Source organism: Microtus oregoni, unplaced genomic scaffold (genome assembly GCF_018167655.1).
Source record: "Microtus oregoni isolate MIOR12 unplaced genomic scaffold, Mior012 000091F_ref0000469, whole genome shotgun sequence".
Taxonomy (NCBI): Eukaryota; Metazoa; Chordata; class Mammalia; order Rodentia; family Cricetidae; genus Microtus; species Microtus oregoni.
The window spans coordinates 3,763,599-3,784,858 of record NW_024544600.1 but is presented as its reverse complement, the minus strand read 5'-3'; the positions used below and the strand labels follow the sequence as shown (position 1 = coordinate 3,784,858).

At 48.4% G+C, this 21,260-nt stretch overlaps 1 protein-coding gene across 2 annotated transcripts; it reads right to left on the bottom strand.

Annotated features, from left to right (window-relative positions):
• Positions 1–12,285: 12,285 nt before the first annotated feature.
• Aoc3 (amine oxidase copper containing 3) lies at positions 12,286–20,566 on the bottom strand. 2 transcript variants are annotated; one of them, XM_041644059.1, is made up of 5 exons: positions 20,546–20,566; positions 18,607–20,352; positions 15,758–16,043; positions 15,246–15,375; positions 12,286–14,128 (listed from the first exon to the last, which is right to left on the bottom strand). In XM_041644059.1, the coding sequence occupies exons 2-5, from the start codon at positions 20,204–20,206 to the stop codon at positions 13,853–13,855; spliced, it is 2,292 nt and encodes a 763-aa protein (XP_041499993.1). In that variant the 5' UTR covers positions 20,207–20,352; positions 20,546–20,566; the 3' UTR covers positions 12,286–13,852. The 2 variants fall into 2 exon arrangements, with proteins under 2 accessions (XP_041499993.1, XP_041499992.1); XM_041644058.1 differs by having other exon boundaries at positions 18,607–20,565.
• Positions 20,567–21,260: the final 694 nt, after the last annotated feature.

Below are 21,260 nucleotides of genomic sequence, written 5' to 3'. Positions count from 1 at the left end.
GAACTAGCTCTTGTAGACCAGGCTGGTCTCGAACTCACCAAGGCTACAGAGAAACCCTGTCTCAAAAAAAAAAAAAAAGAAGAAGAAGAAGAAGAAAAACAGAAAAGAAAACACCCGTAAGCCCACCCTAAATTCTACCAGCAATATTTTCCTATTTTTACTTAAGTGAGTGTTGTCTTAGCATCTCTGTGTGTGTATCATCCATCCATTCATCTATCCATCATGCATCTGGTAGTCTTCATTTCGATCACGATCCACAAATGAGGATGTGTAAGTTCCTTCCATCCCCAGGAGACAGAGCACTCTGCAGCCCTCTCTCCAGTTCACCCCAGCCCCTGAGACCACCCACCATTCACCAGCCCCCACACAAGACTTCTCTCTATGGAGCTGTTCTGGGGAGCCACTGTTCTTAGCAGCAAACCCCACCACCTATTGCTATGGCTGCTGTCCAGCTACAGGAAGAGTTTGTTTTGACATATCTCTCCCTTTTAAAAAGATTTATTTCCTTTGTTTGCCTACAAGTATGTATGTGCACCACATGTATGCAGTTTCTAAAGAAGCCAGAAGAGGGCACTGAATCTCCTGGAGTTACAAGTGGTTGTCAGTTGACATGTCAGTGCTGGGAACCAAGTATGGGTCCTCTGCAGAGCAGTAAATGCTGTTAGCCACTGAGCCATCTCTCCAGCCCCTGACATAACCTTCTAATGTGGCTCAGGATGGCCTAGAATTCATTATAAAATTCAGGTTACTTTCCTGCCTCAGCTTTCCAAATACAGATTCCAATGTGAGCCACCGCACCTGGTTACATCATCCAATTTTGTCAATCATTATAAGTGTGTGTGTGTGTGTGTGTGTGTGGTGTGTGTGCTCGCACGTACACACGTGTGTGTAGAAGGACCCTTTTTTGTTCCACCAGCCAGTTCCCAAATAACCAAACAGATACTTATTATTAATTATAAATACTTGGTTGACTGCTTAGACTTGTTTCTACCCAGCTCTTATAACTTAAATTGAGTCATTTCTATTAATATACATGCTGCCCCAGGCTCATTGAACTCATTTATGATGTTCCCATGTTGTTCCTTCTGCATCTGGCTTACAGCTCTCCTGACTCTGCTCCTTCTCTTCCCAGTGTTCTCTCTGCCCCCCAAATCCTGCCTAGCTATGGGCCAATCAGCTTTTTATTAGCAATGAGAGCAACACATTTTCATAGTGAACAGTGTGTGTGTATGTGTGTGTGCACAGAAGCACACATATGGATGCCATAGGACATGTATGGAGTTGATTCTCTCCTTCCACCTCTGTGTGACTTCTTGGGACTAATCTCCTTTCTGAAGCATCTCTCCATGGAAGACCATCTAGTCAAAAACCAGATGCTCTGGCCAGCACAGAACACCAGTAATAGGAAAGGGGGCTACCATGACACTCCACAGCCACTTCTTGCATAAGGAGGTGTGAAGTAGAGGCTCCAACACCAGCTTGTTCAAATTGGGCTAGTGTTGTGCACCAAAGAATATAATGCCAGTGCCTCCAGGGCAGATGCGGGAGGGAGGCCCTGCTGGGGCCTCTGGTCAGGGTTTCAGCCTATTCGACAGTTGCAGCTCCATTGAGAAGATGCGGTTGTCGTGGGATGGCCTTCTGTATATCTGTTGTTTTTATTAGTTGATGAATAAAGCTGTTTCAGCCAATGGTTTAACAGAGTAAAGCCCGGTGGGAAATCTGAACAGAGAAAGAGAGAGAGAGTAGGCAGAGTCAAGGCGAGGCCATGTAGTCACTGAAGGAGTAAACACATCACACCAGTAAGCCACAGCCTTGTGGCAATATACAGATAAATAGAAATGGGGCTGGAGAGATGGCTCAGTGGTTAAGAGCACTGCCTGCTCTTCAAAAGGTCCTGATTTTAATTCCCGGCAACCACATAGTAGCTCCACAACCATCTGTAGTGAAATATGGCGCCCTCTTCTGGCCTGCAGGCATACATGCAGACAGAATACTGAGAATACTGTATACATAATAAAAAAATAAATCTTTAAAAAATAGAAATGGGTTAATTTAAGATGTAAGTGTTAGTTAGGAATATGCAGGAAACAAAAGCACAATCTCCGCTTTCATGTCTGGGCTGCGTCCACCAGCCCTGGCCCCAGGTGCTTGGTCAGAAAGCTCATCACAGCTGTTAGCATATCAGGGCTCAGGTCTGCTAACAGCTGACCCTGGCCAGGGTATGCTAGGGCTGGGTAGTAGGAAGCATGAAGGAGCCAGGCCCACCTAACTCCCTCTCTAGTTTTTCCTTTCTCTGCTCTTCCTTCTCCTAGGCCTACTACCAGCACCCTAGATAGGCAGAAAGAATGAAAACATTCATAACTAGACTCCTACCACCTCAGGCTCCGGTTCTGAATGCAAGCAGGAAATAGAAAGGCCACACTACAGAAAGGACCTGGCAAAGGATACCTCCCCGCCCTGTTAGAGTCCTGGTCTCTGGATGACACCACAAGCAACAGAAGCCCTGGGTAGAATGACAGGGCCGGAGCAGGCGGGTACCAGGGCCAGACCAGGAGCAGAAGGGGTGACTGGCAGAGGAACCTTGACTTCAAGTGACTCATCGAAGTCGTCTCTGTCCTGTTCCAAACCAAGCAACACACTTAAGGCCAGGGGTGAGAAGTCACGTGGGCTGCCGGGTGCGCTCTGAAGAACAGCTGGTAGGCAGTGCTGCTGTGCTCTGACCCTGGGGCTCTCGCTCTCTCTGCTCTCTCTTGGTTACAAGCCGCAGATGAACCTTGCTCTGCACCTGAGTCACAGCTGGCTTCCCTCATTCCCACTTTCCTTCAGATAGTTTGAAGCACTTCAAACCCTCCTCCCCACCATCTTCCGCCCCGGCCCCGCCCCATCACAATCCTCCAGCAGCTTTTGATACAGAGGGCAAAGAAAAGAGAAGCTCCGGGAGGAGGCGGGCTGTGGGATCGAGGGTGTCCTTTTGTGGCGGCCTGAGAGTTCTAGGCATCAGAGAGGAGCGTGCTGTGTGCCGAGGAAGCTGGAAGCTGGATGCTTCCTTGATGAGGAGCCAGGAGCATACACCAGGCAACCGAAACCCTCACATCCCCTTGAGCATGATTGACAGGCAGGCCAGGTCAGAGGTCGGGTGCGGATGGGGCATTGACCTCCAGGTTACCCTTTATAGCCAATGCTTTCAAATGGAAAATCCTCCGTGAGGGTTAATGTTCCTTGTCAGTTTGATAGACCTGGAGTTACTTAGAATATAAGTCTCCAGGCTACCTGTGGGGGGGTTATTCAGCTTTGGAGCAGCAAGTGGACTATGCCATGGGAGGTGGGAAGACCCACGCTGGAAGTAGCTGGCACCATTTCCTGGGTTTGGGTTCCTGACTATATAGAAGATAGGAAGGGAATCAAGCACCAGCATTCATTCTGCCCTCTCTGCTGCCCCCTCCCCCCTCCAGACAAGGTTTCTCTGTATAGCCCTGGCTGTCCTGGAACTAGCTCTGTAGACCAGGCTGGCCTTGCACTCACAGAGATCCACCTGCCTCTGCCTCCCAAGTGCCGGGATTAAAGATGCGCACCGCTGCCCGGCCCTCCCTGCTCTCTGACTATGGGTGCCATGTGACCAGCGGTGTCCAGTCTCTGCCATGCTGGACTGCACCTAAAGATAAACCCTTCCCTTTCTTGCCACTGTGGGCTAAAGTTGTTTTAAGTTTAAATCACTGTGCTTAAGAGCGCTATAAAACAACAACAAGTCTTCCCTGAAGTCACAGTGTCACTGGCTGGACTTTTGGAACTTGGTGGTGGTTCCTCCCCCTTCAGAGCTGTCAGCATGAGCTCATTCCAAGGCTGTGAAAACAGAAACTCTTCCAGCGGGATGGGATTTCCACACAGTCGTGTGCTGTGCGACAATGATGGTCTTGTACTTTGTAAAGATTTGCCACTTGTATTTTAATAAAACGCTGATTGGCCAGTAGCCAGGCAGCAAATACAGTAGGGGTGGCCAGGCAGGAAGTAGAGGTGGGGCAACAAGAACAAGAGGATTCTGGGAAGAGGAAAGAGTCAGTCTGCAGTCGTCACCCAGACAGAGAGGAAGCAAGATGAGAATGCCTCGCTGATGAAAGGTACCAAGTCAGAGACAAGAATAATGGGTTAATGTAAGATGTAAGAATTAGTTAAACCTGAGCTAATAGGCCCACCAGTTTATAATTCATGTAAGCTTCTGTGTATTTCTTTGGGACTGAAAGACTGCGGGAACAGTCCATCTCTGTCAACAGTCATGTGTGCCCTGTTCCCGGTTTGTCTGTCCATCTGTCCATCCATCCATGTCCCTTCTCCCAACTCCACGGAGCAGCCCTCTTTTCCTCTAGTGAAGTGAGATGGGCTTCTTTCTCTCTTCCTTGTCCTGTTAATCCCACTACCGCAATTTAAAGCCACATTTGAAGCCAGTTTTAAATGATTACCGTCTAGATGGATGAACTCTAGCCAGATTATCTCTGGGGTTCCAGGAAATGTCCCAGGACCACGGATGGCAAGGGCTTAAGAAAGAAAACCATAATTCATTGCATTTCCTATCAGGTCCAACATCCTGACGTATTTCCTGCCTATGTACCTCCCGCACACATGTGAGCAAGCACATCCGGTGGAGATGGGTCAAATGAACTTGTTTAGGGAGTGAAGACGTGTGGCGTGTAATCTCCCATAAACAGTCACCTCCGTCCTCTCACTACCTCTCTGTCCTTGGGTGAGACGCTTGCAAATCAGAGGCATTTTTATTTCATGGATCTCTATGGCAGAGTCGTTAAAACTTAAAATGTAACTTTGGCTCTCACAATCCGACTTTTGCATTCTGCAGCAGCTCTCTGAGGTAGGGGGTGGGGGACAAGACTTTATGATAAATATTGCTAACTGAAAACATGTTTTTGGAACATTTTGGGGAGCATTTGGTAAACAAGCACAAAATATTTGATTAGAGATTTAGGAAACATGACCGAATGTAGCCTAGTTAGTTCAGGATTTGTCTGGTGTGCACAAAACGCCTATTCCATCCCCAGGTGCATGAAAAGTAAGCATGGCAGTGCACACCTGTAATCCCAGCCCTCAGGAAAAAGGAGTTCTGGGCTATCCCCTGCTACATAGAGTACTCAAGGCAAGCCTGGGCTATGGGAGACTTGGTCTTCATTAAAAAAAAAATAGTAGACAGGAAGAGGATGCTGTGACAGATGCTTCTGTCATCTGATGAATTCCTTTGATTCCTCTGGCATCTCCTTCTGGGGAGGTCCGGAGTGGGCATGGAGGACAGATGGAGTAAGAGGGAAGGAGGGCTTCTGCAGTAGAGGGAAGAGAGGCAGGAGGAAGACTTTGGAGAGCTTCCCTAACAAAGGAAAGCAGGTCACTGGGGAATTCTGTGGGACCCACAAGTGAAAGTGAGTGTGTCCCTATCCTGGGGGGGGGGGGGATGAGGAACTAAGTCTTCTTCCCACCCAAGGCTTGGAGAAGTGACAGCCTCAGAGAGGAGCCTTAGCCTGCTCCCTCCCCCAGCACCCCATTATCAAGGCAGCAGAAAGGGGGGTAGCGCTGTGTCATCCAGATGAATTCTTGCACTGCCGCCTGGAGCAGCCCACGTCAGAGACTGCTCCTTGGGAGTGAACACAAAACACATCCAAGGGGAGAAAACAGAGTTTATTCCTGGGCCAAATGTGCCTGACCCTGGTCTGGGACATGGCTTTAGGTTGCCTCAAGGAGCATATTTCAATGTGAAAATTATTTCATGAGTTTTTATAGTTACATACCTCAAGAAAGTCATAAGCTGTTGTGCGATGCTTTTGCTCTTTTGACTTTTTGGACTCTTTTGGCTTTTTGGCAGGCCCCCACCACCCAGCTCCCAAATAAATCACACACGGAGGCTTATTCTTAGTTAGGAACGCCCAGCCTTAGCTTGGTTTGTTTCTTGCCAGCTTTTCTTAAATTATCCCATCTATCTTTGGCCTTGGGGCTTTTATCTTTCTCTATTCCTGAATACCTTTTCTTTCCTTTTTGTTCTGGTCCAGCTGTATAGCTAGGTGGCCGGGTGGCCGGCCCCTGAAGTCCTCCTCCTTCCTATCTCGTACCCAGATTTCTCTTTCCATCAATTCTCTCTGCCTGCCAGCCCTACCTAATTCTCTCTCGTGCCTTGCTACTGGATGTAAGCACTTCATTAAAAAAAAAAAAAAACAGGTGTTTTAGACAGGCAAAGAATCACAGCTTCACAGAGTTTTAAAAAAATGCAACATAAACAAAAGTAACAAACCTTAAAATAATATTCCCCAACAATAAGTCAAGACATTCTCAAAAACACTGAAGGAAATCTCAGGTTAGTGGGATGTGGCAAAATGGGGAGCTCCCTGGGATAGGTTTCAGATGCTATCCAACATTGTTTTTAGCTTTGAGATGCTAGATGTTAGTTGCTTGCTAAGTGAATGCATCCCCAAAGAGTTTTTGTTTGTTTGTTTGGTCTTTGTTTTCAGACAGGGTCTCATGCACCCCAGGCTGGTACTGAGCTCACTGTGTGATGGAAAATGACCTTGAACTCCTGATGCCCTTGCCTCTTCTTTCCACATGCTGGGATTACAGGCCTGAGCACCCACTCCAAGCTTCAAACGGTTTTACCTTATAGATGCAAAGATGTTAGGCTAACCACACAAGTGGGTAACAGAAGCCTCTTACAGAGACTGAAAGTAGCCCAGGATATCTTAGCTCAGGATCCGCAACATTTCAGCTCTCCACAACTGTAAATAAGTCAGTCTGCCTCGCAGAGTCTTTAACATAGCCCTGGCTTTTCTCTGGGAGTTTCGGTTCCAGGAGAAGCTGTGATGATTTCATTAGATGCCTGAGTTAGTCACTTTATTTTTCTTTTCTTTTCTTTTCTTTTTTTTTAATGTTTTTATTTTTTGAATCCTGTGTTATATACCACTGTGACTTTTTTTTTAAAATTATTTATTTATTATGTATACAGTGGTCTCCCTACATGACAGAAGAAGATAACAGATCTCATTACAGATGGTTGTTAGCCACCATGTGGGTGCTGGGAATTGAACTCAGGACCTCTGGAAGAGCAGCCAGTTTTCTTAAACAATGAGCCATCTCTCCAGCCCCCTTATTTTTCTATTATGATAAAACACCATGGCCAAGGTAACTTACAGAAGGGTTTATTTTGTGCTTCGGTTCCATAATGAAGTGGACAGCATGGCAGTGGGTGGCTGGAGCGGCTACTGAGAGCTTACACCTTGAACCACACGCACAGGAAGCCCAGAGAACAGGCTCGATAAATTCTCAAAACCCATCCCCAGGGACAAACTTCCTCCAGCAAGACCGCACCTCCTAAGCTTCCCCCAAACAGGGCCACCACCTGGTGACCAAGCACTCAAATGCCAGAGACTATGGGGGGCATTTCTCATTCAAATCATCACAGTGCCTCAGAAAACAGCTTCAGGGAGAAGTTTTATGAAACAGTTGGCATCTATTGAGGAAAGGTCTTAAGGGCTGGAGAGACGGCTCAGAAGTTAACAGCACTGGCCGCTCTTTCGGAGAATCCTGGTTCCATTCCCAGCACCCACATGGCAGCTCCCAACTCCCTGTAACACCAGCTCCAGGGATCAGACACCCTCTTTTGGCTTCTGCGGGCATCTGCACACACACACACACACACACACACACACACACACACAGCAACAGCGAAAGGGTTGAGGGTCAAGGTGCATGCCTGTAATCCTAGCACTGAGCTGCATGGTTGCTGTGAGCTCCCAGTCAGTCTGGGTGACATCATAAGCTCCAGGCTTGTCTGAGCCACAGGGTGAGACCCTTGTTTTACTTTGTGTTTTTTCTTTTAATTCTTAAAGAAAATAAGGTGACCAAGTGTGATTATGCACACCTTTAATCCCAGCATTTGGGAGACATAGACAGTATCTCTGTTTGTTTCAGGCCGGTCTAGTGTACATAGCAAGTTTCAGGATAGCCAGGGCTACAGAAACCTTGTTTAAAAAAAAAAAAAGGAAAGGAAAGGAAGGAAGAAAGGAAGGAGAAAGGAGAAAAAGTGTGTGTATAACTGCACGTATCTGTGTATCATTCCATAATGTGTGTTTGATTGTGCATATTTGTGCAGGCATATGTTTGTGTGTGCATGGACCTGTATTTGCTGTGTATGGACGTGTGTGAGTATCTTTATGTGTGAGTAAATAGATGTGTTTACATCTGTGAGTGTGTGTGTGTGCCTTTTGTGTAATTATGTTTGTATGTGTATGTACGCGTGTTTGGGGTGTATGGGTACATTTGGGTATATATGTGTTCTGTTTATTTGTTAACAGTGTGCATATATATTTTTTGTGTGTACATGCATGTGTGTGTGCTTGGTCCCATGTTTATCTCTGCATCTGCGGATGTTCTTTGTGTTTACTTACACACATACTTATGTGTGCATGTATTCAGATATACATGTTTCTGCCTGCATGAATCTGTGTGTGTATGTGTGTTTGTGTGTGTGTTTATGCTTATACAAATATGTGCCTGGTACGCATGTGCATGTGTGTGCGTACATGTAAAGATGCCTAGACAAAGGGTTGTTGTAGAACAATTTTTAGGAAAAAAAATGGAGGGCAAAGGGCACAGACCTAGAAATCCCTGAAAGTCTTCTTAGAAAGAACGGACACTGAGGGGGAGGTGTTGGAATTCCAGGTAGGAAGGAGCTCTGGGAGGAGTCAGCAAGAAGTGCTCTCCTCTTTCTCACTCCAACATTTGCCAAGGCAAATGACCATGTCAGATGATGTCCATGGTCCATGGGTCACCAGGGGAAGGGCAGCGGGTTGAGGGGTGATTTCCTGAGAACAGGAGCCAGAGCCATGTGGTGTAGAACACTGTTTGGAGGAACAGGTGTGCCCAGGTGAAGACAGAGAAATACTTCTGCCCCCTGGAATTGCAGGGCCAGGCAGCAGCTTGTCAAGATGTGGGTCCCTAGGCAAGGGCCAATCAGTATCTAGAGATTGAAGAACCAGCATCTCAGCTAGCTCAGCAAGCTGAGAAAGGAGGGCCACACTTTTGAAGCCAACCAGGGCTATGTAGCAAGCAAGGCCGCTCTGAGCTACATACTGAGACCTTGTCTCAAAAAACCTACATAAATAAATGAATAAATATGGAAAGAAAATAGTGGGATATTCCTGAGGAGCTGAAATGGAGGTTTTGCCTCCACAGGCAGGGGAGTTGAGAATTAACACAAAGAAGAAAGAAGCTGATGGGAAAAAAGGCAGACTCTTTTACTCCCAGTAGTCGGAAAGCAGAGTCAGGCGGGTCTCTACAAGGTCATGGCTAGACCGCTCTACATAGTAAGTTGTAGGCTATCCAGGGCTACATAGTGAGACCCTATCAAAACAAAAATCTTCAAAAAGGGCTGGAAATCCTCCTCACTTCCCAAGGTTCATTCATTCCATGGTTTTCCAGCCAGGCAGTGTAAGTGCCCACAAGTGATAAACCGTTTACTGGGAAATCAGCCTCCTGGAAAGGGAATTGATGGTGGGGAGGCTCTCTCTTTGATCAGCAATTGAACATGCTGTTCTCTGCCCTGGAGCCTCTCCACATTCTCATCCCTCCATCCCAGGCAACGTTTATTTCTCTGTAAGATCAGTTTAGACATCCCATCCTCTAGGACAGAGGTTCTCAACCTTTCTAATGATGCGAACCTTTAATGTGTGGTGACTCCAGCCATAACATTATCTTCATTGCTACTTTCTAACTGTAATTTTGCTGTTATGAATCGTGATGTAAATATCTGTGCCTTCTGATGGTCTTAGGTGACCTCTATGAAAGGGTCGTTCAACCCTCAAGGGGGTCGTGACCCATAGGTTGAGATCCATTGCTCTAGCAGGCCTTCCCCAACCCCTCACTACTGACTTCCTCTATCCTTGTGACAACCACGACTCTGTGACCTTTCTTTGCCCTGTCCGCAGAAACTGTCTGTGTCTGTTGGCACTGTATAGCAGTGCTGGAGTCCCTGAAGAAAGGCCAGGACTGAGGCTGAAAACTCAGTTGCATCTGAAGTCTCAGAATTGAGGAGGTCATGGACAGAAGTTGAAGCTTGGCACCACAGGGCCTGGTCCTTCTCTCTCTGAAGAGAGCCCAGGAAAGTCCTCTGGTGATGGTGCAGCCTAGTCACAGAGACCGCAGCACTTTAAAGATGCCAATACCCTGGAACAACCACTAGGAACGGCATAGTTGTGAAGAGGAAGCCATTCCGAGTCTGTGAGACAAACTGTGCCTGCCATGGATGGGAGAGCCAGAGAAATGTGACTGTTTAAATTCTCGGAAGCCCAGAAGATTGTGGGCGGATCTCAGACACTTGAGTTATTTACGCTGTTGGAGTGTGGCTTGCTTTGTTCAGATTGTGACTGTGTCCTGGCTCCTCTTCTTACAGCAAGAAAGTATTTAACGTTTTTCTCATTTTACGGGCGTCCGTAGTTAAAAAACATTGGCATTTTATGGCGACTTCAGATATTTTAGAGAGGCCTGGAACTTTGAAAGAGGTTTTGGGTGCTTTAAAGAGACCAAACTTTTAAAGTATTTGATTTTGTAAAGACTGAAGAACTTTTCAAGCTATGCTATGTTTCATGTTGTCATATGAACATTAACATACCATCTCGGGGAAAAATGAAAAAGGAAAGGTTGTAGCTGAACAGTACAGTGCTTATGTGTCAAGTTGATAAGGAGTTAATTGTGTTGATTAGTTTTACATCGCTTTGACATAAGATGGAGTCACTTGGGAAGAGGACTCTCAATTGAGAAAACGCCTCCATACTACTGGCTTGTAGGCAGGTCTGTAGGGCTTTTTCTTCATTAGTGATAGATGTGGGTAGACCCAGCCCATTGTGGGTGGTGGCACTCATGGGCTGGGGTCCTGGTTGCTTTAAGAAAAGCTGACTGATGCCAGGCGGTGGTGGTACACACCTTTAATCTCAGCACTCTGGAGACAGAAGTAGGTGGATATCTGAGTTCAAGCCCAGCCTGGTCTTTTTAATTTGTGTATGTGTGTGTGCCTGAGAGTGCATGCACCCTTGAGAGGGGGAGGAAGGGAGAGAGAGAGGGGGAGATGGGGGGAGGGAGGGGAGTAAAGAGAGGGGAAAGTCTGAGGAGGAAAGACTCCTTTAGCCCATGGCTTTGGAAGGTTCTGTCTCTCATGGTGGGGATGACATGGTAGAGCACAGCAGGTCACATCATGGTAGACCAGGAAGCAGAGAGAGTAAGACAGGAAGGGACTGGAGATAATGTATCTCAAGGGTTCATTCACCCAGTGGTCTACTTCCTTCAGGTTGGTACCATGTTCTCAGTTTCTAAGATAATGCCAGTATCTTCACTCAAATCATGTTATCTCTGGACTAAGTAAGTGTCTGTGGTGCTGTGACTGCCCCTGGCCCCATCATCACAGGGAAAGCGAGAAGGGGCGAAAGGCCCCACGGTGTCTGAGCCCTTGAACGTGTCTCTCTGTTCAGAAGCTAAGCGGCACCCATATCTGTTCCTGGCACTTCCCCTCCTGGCCCAGCCTGAGCAGAACTCCAATTCCATCGCTTCTCCTTATCCTTTCCTCTGAGAGAGGCAGTGGGGATGGGGGGAGCTGCTGACTGAAGCTTAACGTTTCCCCAGAGTTGACGCGAGAAAGGCAAGGGCGGTACCACAGGCCACCTACTTCTTCAGCACTCAAGATCTCAGACTATCCCTCCCCCAGCACACACAACATATTTGAAAGAAAGAAACAGAAAAGACAGGACAGTTCATGTTTGGGGCCACTTGTTTATTCTGATGAAGCAATAATAGTCACATGGTTCAGTACATGGGATGTTCTGAGTGGCATTCAGTACCCAGTTCCTGCTCTCACCCATCCTCCTCCCCAGAGGTAATCAGTGTTACTCATTTCTCAATGCAGGAATAAACAAATACGCACTTATATCCTCCTCATATTTAGGTTTTCTTTTTGTCTTTAAAGAATTCTTTTTTATTTCTGTGTCAGCGTCTGGGTGGGATATGTGCATGAGGACAGGTGTCCATGAAGAGGGCGTTGGATGGCCTGGAGCTGGAGTTACAGGTGGTTGGGTTTTTGTTTTGTTTTGTTTTGTTTTTTCGAGACAGGGTTTCTCTGTGGCTTTGGAGCCTGTCCTGGAACTAGCTCTTGTAGACCAGGCTGGTCTCGAACTCACAGAGATCCACCTGCCTCTGTCTCCCGAGTGCTGAGATTAAAGGCATGCACCACCACTGCCCGGCAGTTACAGGTGGTTGTGAGCACTTAATGTGGGTGCTGGGAACCAAACGTGGGTCCCCTGCAAGAGCGGTGTGAGCACCCTTAACCACTGAGCCGTCTCTCCGGTGCCTTTCTTTCATTTTAACGGTGCTGAGAATTAAACCCAAGGCCTTGTATACAATGAACAAAAAGAACCCATCTATCTATTGTAAAACTGTGCCTTGGGTTCTCTACCCCCGAGTCACATTTCGAGCCCTTGGTTTTGTGAGATAAAGTCTCACTGTGCAGATCAGTCAAGCCCCAGACGGACTCTGGGATCACAGCTGGGCACTATCACAGCTGTCTACGTTCTCCTTGCTCTAAAAACACAAGCAGGGAGTGAACAGAAGCATTTCTGTATGCCCTTCCCCAGTAAAGGTTACTTCCTACTAACAAGTAATGACAGAACAGTTTTCAGCTCAGTTGGATTGCACTGTAAGACTGTCACAAGGGGCCTAGCCTGGTCAGTCTGCTCAGGAATGGGGGGGCTTGTTTCCAGTCACTGGTGTTTCTTTGTACCATCCCCTGTCCAGAACTCAGGGAAGCCAGTGACAGGAAGCCCTGAAGCAGGTCCCATGAAGCCATATCCCTCTCTATTACGCTCATTTGCATGTCTGCTTCTAATTGGACATCCCTTCCTTTGAGCATGAAGTCCCAAGATTTTCTCTTTCTCACCTTTGATGTCCTCACATGGTCCCTACTCCACTGGTCCCAAACTGGCTATTGCAGGGCACAGAGACCATAGTCATGCAGAGCCGTGGAATAAAATAACTGTTTGTCATAATCATAGCAACTCCAAGCCACCTGCTGTCTCTACGACCATCTTAAAGAGCACAAAGCAAGACTGTAGCAGGGACAACGCCTACTTTTGATATGTGATAGGTGTTAGGAGCCAAGCAAGCCTGGTCCTTTTCAATAAGATGTTGTTCCATTGCATCTTTGAGACTTTCACAGACTCGGGACCAGGAGAAGGGAGTGCAGTTGAGAAATGAGGGCTGAGTGAACACAAAGGACAGGCATCCCCTTCGGACTGAGTGGGAAATCCTAGAATGTAAGAGTGAGCAGGGACTCCAGGAGGTGTGGGCAAGAGAGAGGGAAGAGGGAGGCTGGGGGGAAGAGGATTGTGGACAGGGGTCCCTTTCAGCTCATCTGTGGATGCTCCAGACTCAGGAAGACCCTACTCTGCAGTCTCTAAAGAATTATCCTCATTGCAGAGTCCTCGGAGTGACTATAAAACTTAATAAAAATCAAAAAGAAGGAAAGAAAAAGGAAACATTTAGGAAAAATAAAAAACCCAACCCATAGCCATCACCCCAGGTTCCTAGCCAGGGCACTCTTCTCCCATGGCAGGAACTCAGTAGAGCCATGATCAACAAAGCCCAGTGTCCCTGTGTGTCAGGCATCATGGGCTCAGGTTGCTTCAGGCAGGGAGGAGGAGACAGCAGAAGAGAGATGGGCTATCAGAGGTGTGAGGACAAAAGAGGGAACCAGACCGCCCTGTGCACTGCCAGCTGTTGCTCCCCAGTCCTTACCCAGGGGCCTTGGCTCGACTGTCCATCCAGGGGACACTTATTTGTGAGTAAAGCCCCCATGGGAGAAGCCAGGGAGGTCAGGGGCACAGGTGGCAGTTTGCGGCAGGCAAGCCAGGGGGTTGACCTCACAGGCACCGACATCCTGGTCCTCCCGAAAATAGATGGAGTCAGCCGAGTAGAAGGAGGGGTCCTCATCAAAGAAGTTGTAGGGTCGGAGGTAGAAGCCCACCCCGTTTCCCACAGTCACCGTGTTGGGGATGTCTTCTGCATGTGGGATGTGCAAAAACCCGGCTGTCACCCAGGCCACCAAGTCCTGCGGGAGAGAAAAGAGGATGGGGAGGTGGGCTAGACACAGCCTCCCTGTACAGCAGTCTGTTCACGAGTCCACACAGCCTCCCTGCACAGAGGTCTGTTCACGAGTCCACAGATCTTGAATCTTTAAACAGTGTCTCCTTCAGATGTCCCAGGAGTCAAAACGTAAAAAGCTCATTCCATTTTGGGAACCGCGGCTGCCTCCCTGAGACAGGGGCTCTGCATCTCCATCTCTGCTGCCCCCATCACAGCGTCTTTTGCCTGCTCACACCGGAGGGTGATCACTCCAGGCAACTTCCGCTTTTCTTTCCTAATTCTCTAAGAGTCCCCAAAGTGTAACTCAGGGGAGAATTGTGGAACAGGGACATTCAGGCCTTAGAAGGTGGGAACAGGGGCTGGAGAGATGGCTCAGAAGTTAAGAGCACTGGCTGCTCTTCCAGAGGACCTGAGTTCAATTCCCAGCAACCACATGGAGGCTCACAACTATCTGTAATAAGATTTGGTGCCCTCTTCTGCTGTGCAGGCAAACCTACAGGCAGAACACTGTATACATAATAAATAAATCTTCAAAAAAAAAAGTGGTTGCAAGTTGACATGTAGAATGCACCCTTCAAGGCAGGGATGGGAGCTGTGGTCTGTGGTTTTCTCTGTAAAAAACCTCAGGCCTGGAAAGGGCTCAGTCCACAAATCTGAGACTCTGAGGGCTTTAGGACCCAGTTGTCTGCACATGACTTCTCAGCTCTGGAAGAGCCTTGCTAGAGCAGTGGTTCTCAACCTGTGGGTCACAACCTCTTTGGGGGGGGGGTCACACTTCAGATATTCTGCATAATACATATCACATTACAATTCATAACAGTAGCAAAATTACAGTTATGAAATAGCAATGAAATAATGTTCTGGCTGGGGGTTACCCCAACATGAGGAACTGTACGAAAGGATCCCAGCATCCAGAAGGCTGAGAACTGCTGTTCTAGATGTCATGATCACATCCACTGACGGGCAAAAGGCAAGAACCAGCTCCTTTTCTGAGGAGTTCAGATGGTTTCCAGGGACCCACCTGTGAGAAGGGAAAGCTCATCCTTGTACCCCCATCTCGGTTCATCCCACCGGCAGCTCACCTCTCCAGCAATGGTCTCATTGCTGATGAAGTTAGAGAAATCCACAGTGGGGGTCCATGGGTCATTCTGGTTGAAGATGCTAGAGCTACTAGGCTCTTTCTCCTTCCTTCGGGTCACAGCAAAGTGGTACCTAGAAGGGCACTGGTTAGGTCTCCATGGTTGCTAAGCCCAACATGATGCCTGTTTCTGATGGGGGCAAGCTCTGTGCTCTGACCAACCTCCACATATGCTCACACAGTGACACCCGGCTCTAGAACCCCTGACACCACACTGGAGGAGGTTCATGTCATACCCCTGCCATTGCACAGAACAGCCCACCCCACCCCTGAACAGAAAAGAGTTCTTCCCTGACTTGAGTCCTTTAAGGGGATATGACAGCCCTACCCGTACCCCTTGTGCCCAGAGACAGGCAATGTTGGAAACAGTCTGATCTGTTTCCAGGTAGCCCTCCTCTGCCCCTGCTGCACCCCAGGGCATACTTCCCCAACCATCTCTGATCACCTGCCACTCACCTCCCCCAGCTGAAGGCTTTCTCTACGGGGCTTTTCTGGGGCAGTGGTTCCCCGGCAAAGCTGAAGATCTGGATGCGGTAGCCTCGCCTATGACCCCACTTGTTGCTGTGGTTACTGGCCAGGTACAGGTAGCGAGGGGTGACACCCCCCATGGGGAAGGCAGCCTCCTCCTCTGTCTTCAGCAGCTTCCGAGTCACCTGCAGCCTCTGTATCTGGTGCTCAGGACGCCAAGGTACGTTCATGGGAACAAAAGCCATGTCCTCTGCCCAGGCCCAGTTCTTCAGCCCTGTGTAAAGTGTGTAAGGACTAGTCATTGGGCCACTCTGGACATTTCTGGCATCCACCTGACTTCAGAGTGTCCCTCCCTGTCCCAAGACCTCCCTCATCCTCAGACAAAACTATTAACCCATAAATTTAAATATTCAGGTGCTGAAGATTTGGCTCAGTGGTTAAGAGTGCTGGGTCTTCCACCGGACTGCAGTTCGCCTCCCAGCACCCATGCCGAGCCATTCACAAGTGCCTGGAACTCCAGTTTCAAGGAGATCCAACATCTTTCGTTTCCAGTGGCATGTACCACTCATGTGCACTCATGTACCACTCATGTACACTCATGTACCACTCGTGTGCACTCATGTGCACTCATGTACCACTCATGTGCACTCATGTACACTCATGTGCACTCGTGTTCACTCATGTACCACTCGTGTGCACTCATGTGCACTCATGTACACTCATGTGCACTCATGTACACTCATGTACACTCGTGTGCACTCATGTGCACTCATGTACCACTTGTGTGCACTCATGTTCACTCATGTACCACTCATGTGCACTCATGTTCACTCATGTACACTCATTCACTCATGTGCACTCATATTCACTCATGTGCACTCATGTACACTCATGTGCACTCATGTGCACTCATGTGCACTCATATTCACTCATGTACCACTCATGTGCACTCATGTTCACTCATGTACACTCATGTGCACTCATGTTCACTCATGTACACTCATATTCACTCATGTGCACTCATATTCACTCATGTGCACTCATGTACACTCATGTGCACTCATGTTCACTCATGTACACTCATGTGCACTCATGTTCACTCATGTACACTCATGTGCACTCATGTACCACTCATGTGCGCTCATGTGCACTCATGTACACTCATATTCACTCATGTACCACTCATGTGCACTCATGTTCACTCATGTACACTCATGTGCACTCATGTTCACTCATGTACACTCATATTCACTCATGTGCACTCATATTCACTCATGTGCACTCATGTACACTCATGTGCACTCATGTGCACTCATATTCACTCATGTACCACTCATGTGCACTCATGTTCACTCATGTACACTCATGTGCACTCATGTTCACTCATGTACACTCATATTCACTCATGTGCACTCATATTCACTCATGTGCACTCATGTACACTCATATGCACTCATGTGCACTCATGTACCACTCATGTGCACTCATGTACACTCATGTGCACTCATGTTCACTCATGTACACTCATATTCACTCATGTGCACTCATATTCACTCATGTGCACTCATGTACACTCATGTGCACTCATGTGCACTCATGTGCACTCATATTCACTCATGTGCACTCATGTGCACTCATATTCACTCATGTGCACTCATATTCACTCATGTGCACTCATATTCACTCATATTCACTCATGTACACTCATGTGCACTCATATTCACTCATGTGCACTCATGTACACTCATGTGCACTCATGTGCACTCATGTACACTCATGTTCACTCATGTGCACTCATATACACTCATATTCACTCATGTGCACTCATATTCACTCATATTCACTCATATTCACTCATGTACACTCATGTACCACTCATGTACACTCATGTGCACTCATGTTCACTCATATTCACTCATGTACCACTCATATTCACTCATGTTCACTCATGTGCACTCATGTGCACTCATATTCACTCATGTGCACTCATGTTCACTCATATTCACTCATGTACCACTCATGTGCACTCATATTCACTCATGTACACTCATGTGCACTCATGTCTCTGTGAGTTCAAGGTCAGCCTGGTCTACAGAATGAGTTCCAGGACAACCAGGGCTACATGGAGAAACTGAATCAAACTCCACCTTTCCCCCAAAAAAGGAGTGGAAACAGTGACCCAGTGAGAGTTCTGAAATATTTCATATTGAGAACAGAAAAAAAAATCAGGTGATGACTCAATGTAGGGAAGGAAAAAAAAAGAAAGATGATCTTCAGGAAATCATGACAGCCTTGGCTGTCTCTGTGACCACAAACTTCAGGAGCCAGAACCTCTCCCCAGTACCCACTATCCCCCTGCACTGAAGCCAAGGGTGCCCAGAAAGAGCTGAAAAATCAGGAAAGAGGAGGGTCCATCTCCCACAGGAATGTGGAGCAACGGTTGTTCCAAGCCTCGCTTGCACGCCCAGGGACTCAGCAGACCCAAACACTCCAGAGCTGCAGCACCGTACGTGGGACAGAGCTGTGCTGGGAAACAAACTGCTGCGTGCTTGAACAGAGGCCCATGTGCACTCAAGGGACTCTGGGAAACCAGATGCTGCCTTCTCCTTCAGCTTAGCCATTTCCCAAGGTTTCCTAAGGTGGTCACATATATAGAAACGGGCAGCTTTGCACCCAGCTACGGAGCTACAATCCGAATAAAATCCGGCTGCCATCTCTCCCAGCTAGCCCACAACGAAGCATGAAACTCCAAATCTTTCTTTTGTGAATTACCTACATAAACCCCAAGGCAGGGACGACACTTATCCCCCTCCCTGATGTCCCTCAGACTGTCTTACCTGCCACATCCAGGTCCACTTTGAAGTGAGCACTGTGAGTATGTACCGTGCCCAGTGTGTGCTCCTCAACACGGTTCCCGAACTTTTCACCAGCACCGAAGAAGAATGCTGAGCTTATGTAACCCGTGGCATGGAATTTGACTTCTATGGCCCCGTTGGGATGGAAGACCATGTCCCATACATAGTCGTAATTGAGCAAGGTAGCCACAGATCTGACCACAAGCACTGTCTCCACAACACCCCCAAAATAGTGGGAATAGAAATCCGAGTGGTGTCGTCGTAGCGGGAGGCCTTGGTTCTGTTCAAACACACAAAATGCATCACGTAGTGTCTTGGGGGTCTGAGATTCCAGAAGGAAATGCCAGTCTACATAGGTGGCTAAGTAAGGACAGTCCACCCCACGGGTCAGTGGGGTAGAGTACTTGCCAATGCCAAAATTACCATCCATATAGCAGGTCATCATTGCTGCTGGGGAATTGCCACCATACAGGGCTATGGCCTCCTGGACACTGATTTCATAGGCCACCCTCTCCCCTTGAAAGCGGATATCAAAGATCCTCGGGCCACTGAAAGCTCCAAGGCCAAAAGAGAAAGTCCACAACGAGGAGGCCACTCGAGTCCCCTGGACACTGAAGCGGGGTCCCTGGGGATGGAACTGCAGAGGGGGAGCTGGACCTGGTGGCACTGAGGATTTTAGGGACCAGGACCCACCTGTGCCATTGTTTGGTACCAGCACCACATTTATCAGGCCATTCTCAAAGCGGTCCTCCAGTTGAGTCAGAGTATCAAAGTAACGGCCTTGAAAGAACACCTTCTGGATGCTCCACAGGGCCGGGTCCAGGGCCTTATGGTCGACCAGCAGCTCCAAGCCAATAGGGTGTGGGTAAAACCCAGCCCCTGAGAGGTTGTAATATAATCCAAACCAGGTGGTCCGATCCCCCGATTGCAGACCACGGGGGGCTGTAGTCATCGTGAGCAGGTTGTGGCCCCCTTGTTTATAGAAGCAACAGTGATGGAGGAGCCCAGAAACCTGGGGCAGCTCCCTGTGGAAGATCATCTGGTCGATATCCTGATACTCTCTGGCTAGCACAGGGCGCCGGTAATAGGGCACAGGCCCACCATGACGCTCCACGGTCACATCCCGCATGTAGGATGGGTGAGGCAGGGGCCCCACCACCAGCTCAGTCACGTTGGGCTGGGATTGTGCACCAAAGAAGATGATGGCCAGCGCCTCTCGGGCAGGCGGCGGGCCCCCTCCATCCAGGTGGGCCAGGGCTGCAGCCTTGGCAGGCAGCTGCAGCTCCACCGAGAAGACACAGTTGTCTGAGGGACGAGCCTGGGCTGCGTCCACCAGCCCTGGTCCCAGGTGCTTGGTCAGAAAGCTCATCACAGCTGTTAGCTCCTCGGGACTCAGGTCTGCAAAGAGCTGACCCTGGCCAGGATTTGTCCACGGCTGGGCACTAGGAGGAATGGAGGGGCACTGGGGAGGTTGGCTCAGTCCACCCCCGTCTCCGCTCCTGCCAGCTAACAAAACACAAACCAAGGCAAAGATGGTGATGACAGCCAGAGCAAGGAGCACCAGGGTAGTCTTCTGGGTCATCGTTCCTTGCAGATGGACAGCTTTCCATCAGACGCGGACTCCTCTCGGCTGAATCCAGATGCTAGCAGCTTCTTTGCATTCTGATGTTTTGGCTGAGGGCGGGAGCAGGGAGGCTGGAGCCAGAGTTGGAGGCGGCTCTGAGCTGGCTGCAGTGATATTCACAGACCTTACATGGCTTTGTCCTCAGGCTTCCCCATTAGAATGTGCTCTCTGGGTCAGGGTTTGGGTTGAGAGAAGGGGGAGGAACCCAGTCTGTGCATGGGAACCCACTACCAGCAAGGAGCGGGGTCTGCCCCATAGCCCTGTGCCCCCCAGGACAAGTTCTTCCCCGGCTCCCACCTTTCGAGGGCCAGACGCTTGCTTCCTTTGCTTTCACTGGGAGGGATCATCTGCCAAAGAAACCCCCCACCTTCAGTCTCTTTCCCAAGCAACATTCCTTGGCCAGGTCTAACCTCCTTTCCTGTGTATCTTTCTGTTGCTAAACTTCCTTGGCTAAAGTTCTTAATATTCTCCCGGGAACTCCACATGCTTTCAAAAGCCAAAGAGTAAACTCAAGTAAAAGTTTTGCAAACCATTTTATTATCAGTTACACACAACCGTTCTTTTGAGATACACACGTGTAAGATAAGGCCTGGTGTAACGTGAACCCCAGTGAGTTTTGAAATGGTAGGATTTGTGGTATTTTGTTTGAGTATTCCAAAAACATTTTTAAACAAATTATCATTTAAACAGCTAGCAGAAGCCAGTAGTGGTGCATGTCTTTAATCCCAGCAGTCCAGAGGCAGAGGCAGACAGATCTCTGCAAGTTGAAGTCAGCCTGGTCTACATGGCAAGTTCCAGGACAGCCGGGGCTACATAGAAAGACCCTGTCTCAAATAGAAAACAACAACAAAACAAAACACAGGCAGGTGAAGGAAGGCATAACGCCACTCTGTTGTAATAGGAGCGGCAGGCTGTGTCCTGCCACCCGGCTAGCTTTACCCGAAATAATTACACGGAAACTGTATTCTTTTAGACATTGCCTGGCCCATTAGTTCCAGCCTCTTATTGGCTA

Bases quoted from the DNA above. Each gene is read 5' to 3' on its own strand.
- Aoc3 (XM_041644059.1), bottom strand. From the start codon at position 20,206: ATGACCCAGAAGACTACCCTGGTGCTCCTTGCTCTGGCTGTCATCACC. The intron at 15,376-15,757 runs GTGAGTGGCAGG...GTGCCCTTCTAG, and splicing joins AAAGCCTTCAGCTGGGGGAG to GTACCACTTTGCTGTGACCC. The intron at 14,129-15,245 runs GTGAGCTGCCGG...TCTCTCCCGCAG, and splicing joins ATGAGACCATTGCTGGAGAG to GACTTGGTGGCCTGGGTGAC.